Genomic DNA, 14,222 nt, shown 5'->3' with positions numbered 1-14,222 from the left:
CAGCAACATACTCAGAAATTATGTGGAACTAAATAGGAACCTTCAGCTGGAGGTATTTTTGCTATTGGTTCTTCGAATCACCCGCCACCATCGCTACCAGATCAGCTGATCTGGTCCAATCTGGAAGCATTTCACCCCTGGTGGAATTCCATGTCAAACTGTAGATCATATTATAACCGCTGTAAATTAAGAACATATACCAGTCCAGCATCTGCTTTTTTTTAATAGAAACAATGCCATGCTCCAATAGTTACATGGCCTAGACATTGATATTTGAACATAGATCTTTTTGACAATTTATATTTTATTGGGTTCTACTAATCTAGTTGAAATGTTAATTTATATTGTTAGTCCATGCAAATGCCATATGTTAATTAAATAAATAAACCCTTACATGCTTTCTTGAAACATTAGACTGAAAATGTAATATGGGACCACACTGATCCTCAGCCTATACTGTTTCAGCAGTACAGGCAAGGTCAGAATCACTATTTTCCTTCTCTCTTCCCAATCCCTGTTGTGTCTTTTAAATTATAAACTAAAGGAAAAAATAGTTTTATTATTTTTTTGTCAGCTGCTCTGGGAATCTTTTTAGAGGAAGACATGATAAAAATAATTTGATGGAGTTTATATGCCTTTCCCAATGTTTTTAGAGATTGTGATATTTTGCAGTTAGCATACACAAAGTGAAGATTCACTGGTTATTGATTAATGAAGAATACTTAGGAAAAAGAAATAATGAAGAAGATGCATTTGTGTGTGTGTATGCGTGTGTGTGTATGTGTGTGTGTGTGTGTGTGTGTGTGTGTGTGTATCTGGTGCCTTTAAGTCTATGTTCACTCCTAGTCTGCCTGCAGTCTTCTTGGCAAGATTTTGGAACTAGTTTGCAGTTGCCTCCTTCCTAGGGCTGAGAGAGAATGGCTAACCCAACATCACCCAAATGGCTTTGTGTCTAAAACATAACTGGAACTCAGAGTCTTCTGATTTCTAATGTGGTGCCTGTCAGCATTCCAGAAAAAAACAAAAAAACCCAACTCCAAGTAAAAACTCCAAAGCAAGCATCTTTCAAAGTTCTATTTACTAGGATAGGTAAACTGGCACATCTGGGAAAACCCGAATCTGAGAGGTCCGGGTTTTCCCTCAGTAAATCAAAACGCCCAAAACCATCTCTTCACTCCTCTTAACTATTACACCAAAATGGCTCTGTAATAAAAATAATAGCTAATGGGAAAAATATACGCACGGAAAAGAAAATTGAGTTTAAAAAATAAGAAAAGAAAGGTATTCTGGAATTCTGGGAGTTGAAGTCAACAAGTTTTAGAATTGCCAAGGTTGGAGACCCCTGATAGAAATAGAGATAGAGAGATAGAGATAGAGAGAAAAACAGTAAGATCATATTGAGCTTGCTGAATTGCATTATATGGCATGTGATTGTGTTTCAGGCAGATCGGTAACTGATTATTGGATACCAATCAATCAACCAACCAAACAATTTATCAAAATTAGGCTGAGTGGAATGAAACTATGAGACTACTAGTGAAAAAATATTAACTGCTCTTTGGTTTATAGAATAATTCCAAGTCTGCTGTAAAATTGATATAGTCAAATTGATATAGACAAGATACTGTGTAAGATCTCTGGATCTTTGAAAGATTTCCTACCGGTGATAAAAAATAATCAATGGAATGGCTTGCCTATAGAAGTTGCAGATGCTCTATCACTGGAGATTTTTAAGAAGAAATTTGTCAGCAATTTGTCTGACATTGTATATAATCTCCTGCTGAAAATCTCCCATTCCAACTCTCTTATTCTGTATGGTTGTATGTCTACACTGATTTAACAATCCTATAATTTCGTATTTCATATTTCAATGGGACCATTAGCATATCTGCCCACTATTGTCTTCCAAACTATTGCTATGGCAATCTGTTCTGTCAATAAATTAGTGTTGCAATGTGATTTATTAGTGATGCTGATTTCTATCTTCATTGGAAGCAAATATTGATGCTTTTCTTACTGTATTCTCCAAAGAAAAGCCAAAACTTACAGTGACAATAGCAGAGTGTAACTTTAACCAGATTTCAAATGTATTGACTGTATAAGTACATGTATCTCTGGAAGTTAAAATCTTAATGTTAATAATGTGTTGGTGTGAGTGAGAGAGATTTATCAAAAGAGTTTTTGAAAGGAGTCTCTATGAAGACTCCTTTGTTTGAAGAATTGCATCCCTGCTTTATATGTGACAAATATTCACCCACATTTAAGGCAATAAGTCTTTCACCATTATATTTCATTAAGTCCTAGAATATGCTGCCTCCATTAATTTTCCTGGATGAATCTGAACAGTGTTTTATTGGAATTTCCCATTTATAGTAAAAATGGAGGCAATTATTGATACTAATTAGCAGATTATGTATAAAAGTGGAGATGAGAAAAATGCCTTCTTGACGGACAGGAAAGAATAAAAGGCCAAAAAGAGAGTCCACTTCTAAAGCAACACTGATGTGTGGCATTAAAAGCAAGTATTACCTGTTCTAAGAGATTTTGAAGCCTCTCTATTTCACAATCTATTACGAATTTCTTTTCTTGTCTTCGGTCCAAATCTTCTAAAAGCTGCCTGTAACTTGCATCGTTAAAATTCTCCACACATATGGCGCTAACTTGCCAGCTTTTTTCTCCTGCTGTTTCCATAATAGCTTGAAGTATTGAGTAACCTAAAAGAAAATGAAACAATACACTAAATGACGTAGTCCTTGCATTTTGTGAATCACAAGACCATTTAATCAATATCCCCTTTTTTATAATGTTGGTGAGTGGTTAAAATTTATAGTCATTAACCAGACTGTGATTTCTCTTCTCTCCCTACTACACACATGCACACAAACACACAACCCTTTTAATTGCTTAAATATTGTTCAGTTTATTAAATATGCAATACTAGATAAGCTATGTTTTTGATTTGAATAGGAGTGGATTAAGATCAAGGGTCCAGACTGTTTCACAAATCTTGCTTGCTGATGTGAACTGAAGCCCAAAATATCTGATGGATACTAAGCTGTTCAGCCTCAATTTTAGGTAATGCTTACTGTAGAATATAAATCAACATACCCATACACATCAACTATGCAGACAAAGGTCTTCAGAAAGACCATTTCCTAATCTCTGGATATTTTTTCCCTTCTGTTTCTTTCCTTTCTTTCTTTCCATCTGTTTCTGTGCAATGGTCCACTGCTACAGTATTGAAAGCATGTATCTTAAACTTATTAATTAATCTGTTACTGAACTGGTAATGCAAGTAAATTAAAATCTTCCACCAATATACAAGCATATATCATCTGAGAAGGAAAAAAGTTGCCATAAATATGCTTCTATATACCTCTTCACTCATCTACCCACTTATTGTCATGAGTAAATTAATTGAGTTAGGCAGGCAAGATGGTAGTCTTAAGCCTTATTGGTGTCTTTTTCCATTTATAACATTTGCATTATCATCGTTTCACAAATTTGTTAGATAGGACAGGTGAACAGAGTCATAATTTTCCCCCCATATATTTGCTCAAAATGTATCTCCCTTAAAGATAATAAAGGATGAAAAATAAGTTGGAAAAAAAGTCCCCTCTGCCAAAACAGTTGAGTTAAATTGTCACTTGTTCCCAAGGAATCTTCTATTCAACATGAAGCCTTTCGTGTTTATTTGACATGATGTAAATCCCTTGACAAAAAGAATGATTTATTCTTTTGGGGTTTTTAGTTTTCAAAATTTTATTAGTTTGTCCGAATATAAAAGACACACACACACACAAAAATGAAAATAATGTGACAATGCATATGTCTACCTCAGTGGTGAAATCCAGTTTTTTTTTTTTTACTACCGGTTCTGTGGGAGTGGCTTGGTGGACATGGCAGGGGAAGGATACTGCAAAATCTCCATTTCCACCCCACTCCAGGGAAGGATACTGCAAAATCCCCATTCCCATCCCACTCCTGAGGGAAGGATATTGCAAAAATCTCCATTCTGACCCCATTCTGGGGCCAACCAGAGGTGGTATTTATCACTCAAACTATTCAAAATTTCCACTACCGGTTCTCCAGAACCTATCAGAACCTGCTAGATTTCACCCCGGTCTACCCTTAAAAAAAGTAGCAGCAAATTATCTGCATTTTTTACATCTGGACACATGATAGGAATTTAGGACACACAGATTTCATTTTCCAGCAAAGTCCTTTGCTCAACTCATGATGACTACTTAAACCCCTCCATGTTGTTTTCTTGACACCAAAAAAGAAGTGTTCTGCTTCTATCTTCTTTTGGATTTTTTTTTTTTTTACATCTCAATGATCTAGCCATTTCTTTAAAAAATCCCATTTTTAAGTGTTCAAGGGCTGGAACAATAGTGGGTTTTTTTCATAAAGTCTGAATGGTCAAAGCATTTCTTAACATCTTCAACTTGTATCAACAGACTGGCAGATTTGTCAGATATTCAGCAGTTATAAGTTTTGAAAAAAGTTAGAATTTGATGTTCTGGAAGGTAGAACCAATGACTGGAGTCCCAGAAAATCAGAATTTGTCTGAACTTCAGAGGCAAGAACAATTAAGTTAACTTCTAATGGCAAGAACAGGTAAGCATTGCCTTACATCATAAACTATTCCATTTAAATTGTTTCTTGGAGTGCCGTATCGAAGAGCTCTGGTGGCACAGTGGTTAGAATGGAGCATTGCAGGCTAATTCTGCCAACTGCCAGCAGTTCGATTCTCACTGGCTCAAAGTTGACTCAGCCTTCCATCCTTCAGAGGTCAGTAAAATAAGGACCATTTTGAGGGCAATATTCTGACTCTGTAAACCGCTTACGAGATGGCTGTAAAGTACTGTGAAGTGGTATATAAGTCTAAATGCTATATAAATCTGGTAAATAAAATTGTTAATGCCTGGAATGCACTACCTGGCTCTGTGGTCTCTTCCTAAAATCCCCAAATCTTTAACCAAAGACTATCTACTACTGACCTCACCCCATTCCTAAGAGGCCTGTAAGGGGCATGCATAAGAGCACCAGCGTACCTACTGTTCCTGTCCTAATGTTCCCTTTGACTATATCCAATTCGTATGGCTATTTCATGCTTATACTTATATACCACTGTTGTGTTTGACAAATAAATAAATAAATAAAATAAATAAATTCTATTCCATTACAATATTATAGCACATGCTCATTGCAGAACTCACTGATTGATAAAATGGATAGATAATCTCACATGTATATTTCTATGAAAACCTTGTGTGACAATGTATGAGATGGGGGGGGGAATTCTTAAAAAAGATCTATTAAAGTCTACCATCTTCAGTTTATTAAGAATTGAACAAGGACGAACACTGTTAATATAATGGTTTACTCACAAGTTTTAGATTATTAAATAAGAATGGATTATGAGATTAGGATATACATACATGAACAATTCTTAGTTCTGACCTGACCAACATTGCATCAGCCTATATGACACATACATGTAAAACAGTTTAGCCTTATTTACTGATTCTTGAGCAGATATGAACCTTAGATTACCAGTTAGTATTTATATCCTTTGTAAATAATTTTAACAGGTAAAAAAAAATACTTTAACCATCAAGGTTAATTTTTAAACTGAAATCAGCTTTCTTGGTTTTTCTTCTTCCGTCTGAGAAAGAACAAAGGATTATTTTTAATTACTGCACAATTATTCAATTCTTTCCAAGTTGCATAGTCTTTTTCGATGGGCCTTGTGTGTAATTAACTTTTCCAATTTTTCTTATGTCCTTTTCCAAATAACATATTCTTACATCTCGTTTCCCAATCTCTCCCATATAATAGCTTCCTATTTAAAAGCACACTAGGATTTTATATATGTGTACATGACTCACTTAAACTGATAACACTGGCTGGGTTTTTGATAGCAACCCTTTCAGTTAATCCTTTGCTTCAGATTGAACAGAATATGAATGTGAGTCAGAATAAAATAGCCCTTTTGTTTAACTGAAAGATGAATATCAAATGTAAATAAGCAGAATATCAAATATTGAAATAGAAGACCCATTTGTCTTATCTTAAGTTAGAATAGAATAGAATAGAATAGAATTTTTTATTGGCCAAATGTGATTGGACACACAAGGAATGTGTCTTGGTGCATATGCTCTCAGTGTACATAAAAGAAAACATACGTTCACCAAGAATCATAAGGTACAACACTTAATGATAGTCATAGGGTACAAATAAGCAATCAGGAAACAATCAATATCAATATAAATCATAAGGATACAAGCAACAAAGTTTTTGGTGATACAAATATCAATAAAGATGCCATTTCCAAGAAACAATATAACTGGGACTATTATAAGAAATACCTCCAAATGAATCATACTGATTAATGAAAAGTGCTTTGGTGATGGATATAGCTTAGCACTAAGTAATACATATTATTTATATATTTATTTATTTATTTATTTGCATTTATATCCCACCCTTCTCCGAAGACTCAGGGCGGCTTACACTATGTTAGCAATAGTCTTCATCCTATTTGTATATTTATATACAAAGTCAATTTATTGCCTCCAACAATCTGGGTCTTCATTTTACCTACCTTATAAAGCTGAGTCAACCTTGGGCCTGGTGGGACTAGAACCTGCAGTAATTGCAGGCAGCTGTGTTAATAACAGACTGTCTTAGTCTCAGTTATAATTGAGATGCGGTGGTTAGAGTGCAGTACTGCAGGCTACTTCTGCTGACTGCCGGCTGCCTGAAATTTGGCAGTTCAAATCTCACCAGGCTCAAGGTTGACTCAGCCTTCCATCCTCCTGATGTGGGTAAAATGAGGACTCAGATTTTTGGGGGCAATATGCTGACTCTGTAAAACTGCTTAGAGAGGGCTGTAAAGCACTGTAAAGCGGTATATAAGTCTAAGTGCTAAGTGCTATTGCTATATGAATTCAAGTATTTCCATTCGTAACTTACCAGCATGAGAACATCGTACAAACTAATATTAGTAAGAACGTGACAAACAAGCTTTAATTTTTTGTCCTCCACTACAGCCTTCATCTGGATTATCTCCACAGAGTCAGTGCTAAAAATTTGCATTGAAAAACAGACCAATCTATTACTGGGGAAGTTTTCCTCCCATGGTTCACAGTCTAGAACAAGAACTTCATTTTGCATAGGGTCTCAAATGAGAAACGATGTGGGTCACCTCAAATGTAATCTGATGCATTTTTATATATGCATGCCTTAAATCAGCCTTGATTCCTGAACAATCTATTGGCAAGATTTTTAGAAGTGATTTGTCATTGCCTTTTAACGGGGCTGAGAACTAGAACTAGACTAAAACTCAGAATCTCCTAGTGCCTTGACCGCTTCACCAAACTGGCTCTTGTCGGATGCTTTGAAGGCATTGAAAATGGTTTGGCACTAACCTGCCACCTTCCAGATCTTTATAAGGGCCATGCAATACTTTGAATGTGAAAGGAAACATATAGGACTAAATATGTAGCATGTCTATCTTTTTAAAATACATACATCGTTTTCTAGAACAGAGGTCTTCAAACTTGGCAGCTTTAAGACTTCTGGACTTCAACTCCCAGAATTCTCCAGCCAACTATGCTGGCTGGCGAATTCTGGGACTTGAAGTCCACAAGTCTTAAAGCTTCCAAGTTTGAGGACCCCTATTCTAGAATAGCTGGGAAGAGATACAAATGCTTTAAAGAGCTGCAGTTAAGTGAAATATGAGTGTTTCGGTCCTTTGAACACCCATTTTTCCTTCCGATCCATGATGCTCTACAGCCATATCTTTTCTATTATGAGATATAAACTTGCAGCTTTTGTATTATATTCATAACACAAAATTGATCCCAGCACAAAACATTTGCAAGTGAGAATTAATAAAAGTCATTGCTATTTTTCTGTTACAATTCACACCTGATCATGTCAAATTCTATTAATGATTTGTAGGTCTCTGTTTTGGGATTTCAACATTGGATGGCCATTTGCTGCTATTTAACATTTGGGATTATTTTTTCACAGAAAAATTCCTTTCATATTAAATAAAATGAGTTTGGAGTAAATGTTGAATCACAGCTTGTAAATTACTCATGAAGATCTTTCAATGCTGTCTTTAAATTACTGTGTTGTGGCCTGTCGGCCGCCAGTCCCTCCAACAGCCAAATCAGAGGAAGAGGGAGCGTGGGAGTAAGGGTCAGCATCAAGGCAACCCGAGAGCTCCAAGGGGGAAGAGGGAATGGAGCTGGCAGAGAGAGAGAGAGAGAGACAGAGGTGGAGTTTGGGCCCTCCGTCAGCCCTCAGATGGAAAGTCAACAGCTCCCAGGTCTGGAGGTGGCTGATGAGGAAGAGGAGGAACAGCTGGGTCCAGTGCCTGACACACAGATGCACAGAAGACAGAGGAGAGGAGAGCAGTGGAAATCCATCAGCTGATCCTTGGGAAGGAAGAGCCACCACTGCTAGCGAAGTCCCACCCTAGCTCTGGGGATAAAAGGTAAGAGGCAGAGATGAATAGATGTGGCAGATGTGGCCGGCTGGACTTGTTAGCCTGCGTTGAGAGAGAAATTTTTTGCTGGGGCTGCCGGCATTTCTAATAAAGGAATCTTTGAGTTAACTTCAGAGGGTTTGTCATGTTTGGGGATCTGGGTCAGAACAGACAACCTCACATGGACGTCTCAGATGGTTGGTATCTACAGCAGGAATTGGGAGAAATATGGAGAGAGAATGAGTGATGTGGGATAGAACTTCTTTATACAATGGCCTAATCCTTTCTTATAGATGGCAGCAAAGGTACGCCTTGCTAATAGATACTAACGGATGTTTGGTTTTGCCTGTGTTAATAATGATGAAGATCACTGCAACCATAGGCATCTCGTACAAATCACAGTGATAAAAGAAATCCCCAAAACCGGTATGAATAGCACAAACCTCAGCCTTTATTACCTGCATGTAGTGCAGGGGTGTCAAACTTGATCCCATTGCAGGCCATATCAGGATTTTGGGGTGGGGTGGGCGTGGCCTGGCCATCATGACCGACTGAGTGAGCATGACCGGGGTGGCCCAGGGCAGCACAGGTCGGTCCCTCGCCATCTCTGGGACAGTGTCGCGAGACAACTCTGGGTCTATCGTGGACCGGATTCGGCCTGTGTGTTTGTAGTTCATATCACAATGTAGTTCATATCACAATAAAATTGTGCTTTCTTACCCTCATTGTGCAGTAATCACATATTGTACAAGATACAAAGGTTTTCAATGGAAGAGAATGTTTGCAGTAAGCATTGAACTGTGGGGTCCCTGGTGCTCTCTGAGGTTGGTTGTTTTCTTGCAGATGTTTCATTACCCAACTATGTAACATCACCAGTGCTACAGTGGAGTTTGGTTTGCTCTCATTTTATAGACTGGTGCCATGATGGCGAACTATGGCACAAATGACAGAAGTGGCACACAGAGCCCTCTCTGTGGGTATGTACGCCGTTGCCAGCTGCTCTTTTGGTTTCTGGTGCATGCAAGTCTGAAGACCAGCTGGCCAGTGCGCATGTGCACACCAGAAACCAAAAGAGCAGCTGGTGACGGTACGGCGGCCAGCTAGTCTTCACATGCGCCAGAACACCGGAAACCCAACCACCAGGTGGTCTTCCAGTTTCCAGTGATCTGGCATGTGCACATACATGTGTGTGCATTCCACTTTGAGCACTCAGTGCCGAAAAAATTTGCCATCACTTCATTAGTGGCTTGCCCTGTATATAAAAACCCTGCCCTGTCAGTATTTCTGGCAGTGGTCTTGGTGATTCCTTGACTAGGAATCCTTGCTTACAGACAGTAAACCGACAATAAAGAAATCTGACCCAGACACAATCTGTTTGCAATAAGAGACCGACAAATATTTATACAGAAGTTATAAATGGCAATAGACCTTTTGCTTTACCCAAAATGTTTTTCGTTCATATCCGGAAGGAACTTTAGAAGCATTCTGTGTTATAAAGATGTTCCATTTAACTAGTCTGACTAATAAGGATTGACAAGGTTCATCTTACCGCTGTGAGTTTTATCTAGACCGCTTATAAAGCCACTTAAGCTATCCAGTGCTACACTTAATTGCCCCAACAAATTCTCTAAAATAATTATGTGCCCCTTGAAGAAAGACTTGCTTTCAAATATACTGCTGTTTAATTTTAGATGTCCTTCCATTTGGAGAGAAAGAGGTAAAAATATTCCTCTACATCAGATTTAACTCATAAATCTGTTTTGGAATCTAGGGACATAATCCAGCTCTGCCAACCATTCAAGATAGAGCAGGGCCCAAGGTCGTTCAGGTGGTTTCCATGTCTCAGGTGAGACTGAAATGCATGGTCGCTGGTCTGGTGCCTTAACCACTACACCAAACTGGGTCTCAGTTTAGAACTTACTGCAGCGTAAGTAAAGAGAAATGTTTTGCTTCAGTTCAATTTATGATTATTCAGAATATTTAAGTCACCTCTCCAATTTCATACTGCTTAGTGGACAAAAGGAAAAAAAACTTCAATAGCAATCATATATTTAATTAATTTTTAAACATTAATTTTATTTCTGTTTATTTTTTTTCAATCACATATATTGCTCAGTTTGGAAGCCCTTTCTTCTTCTTCTTCTTCTTCTTCTTCTTCTTCTTCTTCTTCTTCTTCTTCTTCTTCTTCTTCTTCTTCTTCTTCTTCTTCTTCTTCTTCTTCTTCCCCTCCTCCTCCTCCTTCCTCTTCCTCCTTCTTCTTCTCCTCCTCCTCCTCCTTCCTCTTCCTCCTTCTTCTTCTCCTCCTCTACCTTTTTCCTAGCTTATTCCTGCAGGTGAAGGGTCCAATTTATGCTCAGCTATTTGATCCTAGTGATTTCCTTACGTATAATTTAAGAGCAAGCATTTATACATCACGTATTAACATGACCAATAATATTGCTAAGAAAACCACATGACTGTATCCCTGTAAGCATCAGGAACGAGAAAGAGTTTTTTTCATAGCAGTATCTATTTTTTATAAAAAAATCCCCTTTATTGAAATATTAATTTCAGTCTCACTCAGAGATGGAATTGAACGTATCACTTGTAAATATATTTCGTACCTAAGATAATGGTACTTTCTCATCAATAACCCACACTAGAAAGAAAGCTTCTTTGAAATAAAAATTTTAGCAAACAAATAACTGTTGTAATTAAAATTCCAATACTCCTCTTCACGAATTTATTCTTGGAGCATCTGCCTGACCCCTGACTTTGTGAATTTGTTTACTTTACTTTCAATTTCAGGAAGCTTGATCAGCATATGGTTGCTAAAGGACCAGAATGACACAGCCCAAATAATATAATTTTATTATATAAAGCTACTCTGGAAACTACTTGGGGAAAGAGTGGGACAAAAATCCTAGAAACAAATAAGAATATATACAAAACAAACCTGAACACTTTAATTGATGCTCATAATCTCAACATTCTCACTTTCTAGAGAAGTGTGACGTTAACAAATCATTACTAAATAGCATGTGTATCATCAACTGCTTGCTCTTTAGGACACAAATTAGAATACAAGTATAATTGGTCTTTAAAGGGAAGGCAGGTGGTAAATAAAGCCAGAATTTTTGAGGGGTTGGCAATAATAAAATTGTGGAATACCCTTCCTGGAAACATTCACACATACTCTACACAAGAGAAAAGGCAATTATATTCACCAGAGCTTTTAAGATAATTGATTTTATTTTTATTATTATTGTACTTAAATTGGTCGTGTTACTGTTTTGTTATGCATATTTGATTACTAAGATGGATGGTTGAATATTTTGTTCTATGAAAAATACACATTTGCTTTCTTTTACCTTGCATCTACCCTCTTTTGCTGAAATACAAAGCTATTAAATCTACAATTCAACAGTCTGTTTTCTGTACTTAGTTGAATGCCATTAGGAATGCTGGCAATAATTATGTGCCTTATTTTAAAGATTGCTACACAAGGCATGGCTGAGCTTAGACTAGACGTTGCTTTATAAACAAACCTGTAAATCAAACGCAGCTCTATGTCATATAGTCCATTTTCAAAACCAGAGCTGCATATCTTGTTCCAAGCTTGGCATATATGAAAAAAAATGCTCTATAGTAAGAACAAATCATGCATAGTAAGTAAAGATGGCAGGGGAGGTGATTCACCAGAGAAGGATGACTACTGATTAAGAAACTTAAAAATTTGGTTTACGTTCTCTGGAGATGGATTAAAGTCTCAGTAATTTTTGATGCATGATGAAATGACCTGTAATCCTCAAAAGCTTCGATGATAATACCTTTATTATTTTATTAGGTGCCATTATAAACATCTGTACACTATTAAGTAAATAAGATAAATTTCTGTACACTACTATTTTGTTTAGGCATACTTTTGGCTTACGTAGGCTGCACTGAGTGAAGAGAAATTGTCTTGGGCCACATATAAAAGATACATATACATAAATACTGTTAAAAATTTATGATCTTGTGGGCTACTTTATTAGCTGTTCAGGTCTGATTGCGGGTGGTGGGCTGGATATACCTGATCTTGATAATGATGCATTGGCTAGGGAAAAAATTAAAAGGGACGATCAAGAGAGAAGTTGAATGTCTAATGATTTGAGAAATATTATTAAACCATTAGAAAAACTCCCCCGAAATACAGACAGGCAGCTCTTAATTCAACTTTTTGTTGAATTTTTAAAAATACTTATACATAATTACAAAATATATTTTAAAAATCTTAAAAATAAGGTATCCAAATCCGCTTATGTTCAGAACCGCATATGTTGAATATAAATATGTATTTATTTATTTATTTATTTATTCAAATTTTTATACCGCCCTATCTCCCGAAGGACTCAGGGCAGTTTACGGCCCGATAAAAATACAAATATAATACAAAATAAAACACTAAATTAAAAAACTTATTTAAATAGGCCAAAATTTAAAATTACAATTAAAATGATAAAAACCCCATTAAAATTAAAATTAAAATTAAAATTCTAGTCCAGTCCTGCACAGATAAATAGATGTGTTTTAAGCTCGCGGCGGAAGGTTCGAAGGTCAGGAAGTTGGCGGAGTCCTGGGGGAAGTTCATTCCAGAGGGTGGGAGCCCCCACAGAGAAGGCCCTTCCCCTGGGTGTCGCCAGTCGGCACTGCCTGGTGGATGGCACCCTAAGGAGTCCCTCCCTGTGAGAGCGCACGGGTCGGTGGGAGGCAATCGGTGGCAGTAGACGGTCCCGTAAGTAGCCCGGCCCTAAGCCATGGAGCGCTTTGAAGATGGTTACCAAAACCTTGAAGCGCACCCGGAAGGCCACAGGCAGCCAGTGCAGTCTGCGCAGGAGTGGTGTCACATGGGAGCCACGAGGGGCTCCCTCTATCACCTGCACAGCCGCATTCTGGACTAACTGGAGCCTCCGGGTGCTCCTCAAGGGAAGCCCAATGTAGAGAGCATTGCAGTAATCCAGGCGAGATGTCACGAGAGCATGAGTGACCGTGCATAGGGCATCCCGGTCCAGGAAGGGGCGCAACTGGCGAACCAGGCAAACCTGGTAAAAGGCTCTCCTGGAGACGGCAGTCAAATGGTCTTCAAAAGACAGCCGTCCATCCAGGAGAACACCCAAGTTGCGCATCCTTTCCATTGGGGCCAATGACTCGCCCCCAACAGTCAGCCGCAATTGCAGCTGACTGTACCGGGATGCCGGCATCCACAGCCACTCCGTCTTGGAGGGATTGAGCTTGTGTATGCACACATGTATGCAGAGAGAGGGAGGGGGGGGGAGAGAGAGCACGCTTTTATTTATATTTTGTTCAGGCAGATTCATTCTTTTAAATAATATTCTTAAAAAGAACAATTGCAACTGACACTTCACCACATCAAAAGATTTGTTTCCAAGTCTTTGCCTCTTTTATTATTCTTTGTGAACAAAGAGCACATACATTTGAAAGCCCTTTTTTACTTTCTTTTTAAAAAATGTATAGTTGTTTTTAAAGCTGTGATTTGACTTTTCTGTTGCAGATTAAAACTTCCAACAATGTCGGTTTCTGTTTGCATTGCAGATCTGCTAAGGAACATTTATATCCTTCACTGCTTTCACGTTTCAGAGGCTTTTAAAAGTGAAAGGCAGGTGGTACATGGGTAATGTCAAAGCTTGGTACAAACTTGAGAGGACCCTAAAGAATGGCACAATGGTGAAAATATTAG

At 37.8% G+C, this 14,222-nt stretch overlaps 1 protein-coding gene across 3 annotated transcripts in view; it reads right to left on the bottom strand.

Moving 5' to 3' along the window:
- Window positions 1-14,222, bottom strand: part of GRIA4 (glutamate ionotropic receptor AMPA type subunit 4) — a 324,862-nt gene that overhangs the window by 111,740 nt on the left and 198,900 nt on the right. For all 3 annotated transcript variants that reach the window (XM_058185710.1, XM_058185708.1, XM_058185709.1), the window contains exon 4: window positions 2,530-2,714. In XM_058185710.1, the coding sequence (XP_058041693.1) occupies window positions 2,530-2,714 (185 nt within the window). The remainder of the gene's footprint in view (window positions 1-2,529; window positions 2,715-14,222) is intronic.

This window comes from Ahaetulla prasina, chromosome 5 (assembly GCF_028640845.1).
Source record: "Ahaetulla prasina isolate Xishuangbanna chromosome 5, ASM2864084v1, whole genome shotgun sequence".
NCBI lineage: Eukaryota > Metazoa > Chordata > Lepidosauria > Squamata > Colubridae > Ahaetulla > Ahaetulla prasina.
Note: the sequence above shows the minus strand (reverse complement) of the source record. Positions and strands in the feature narration are given on the sequence as shown.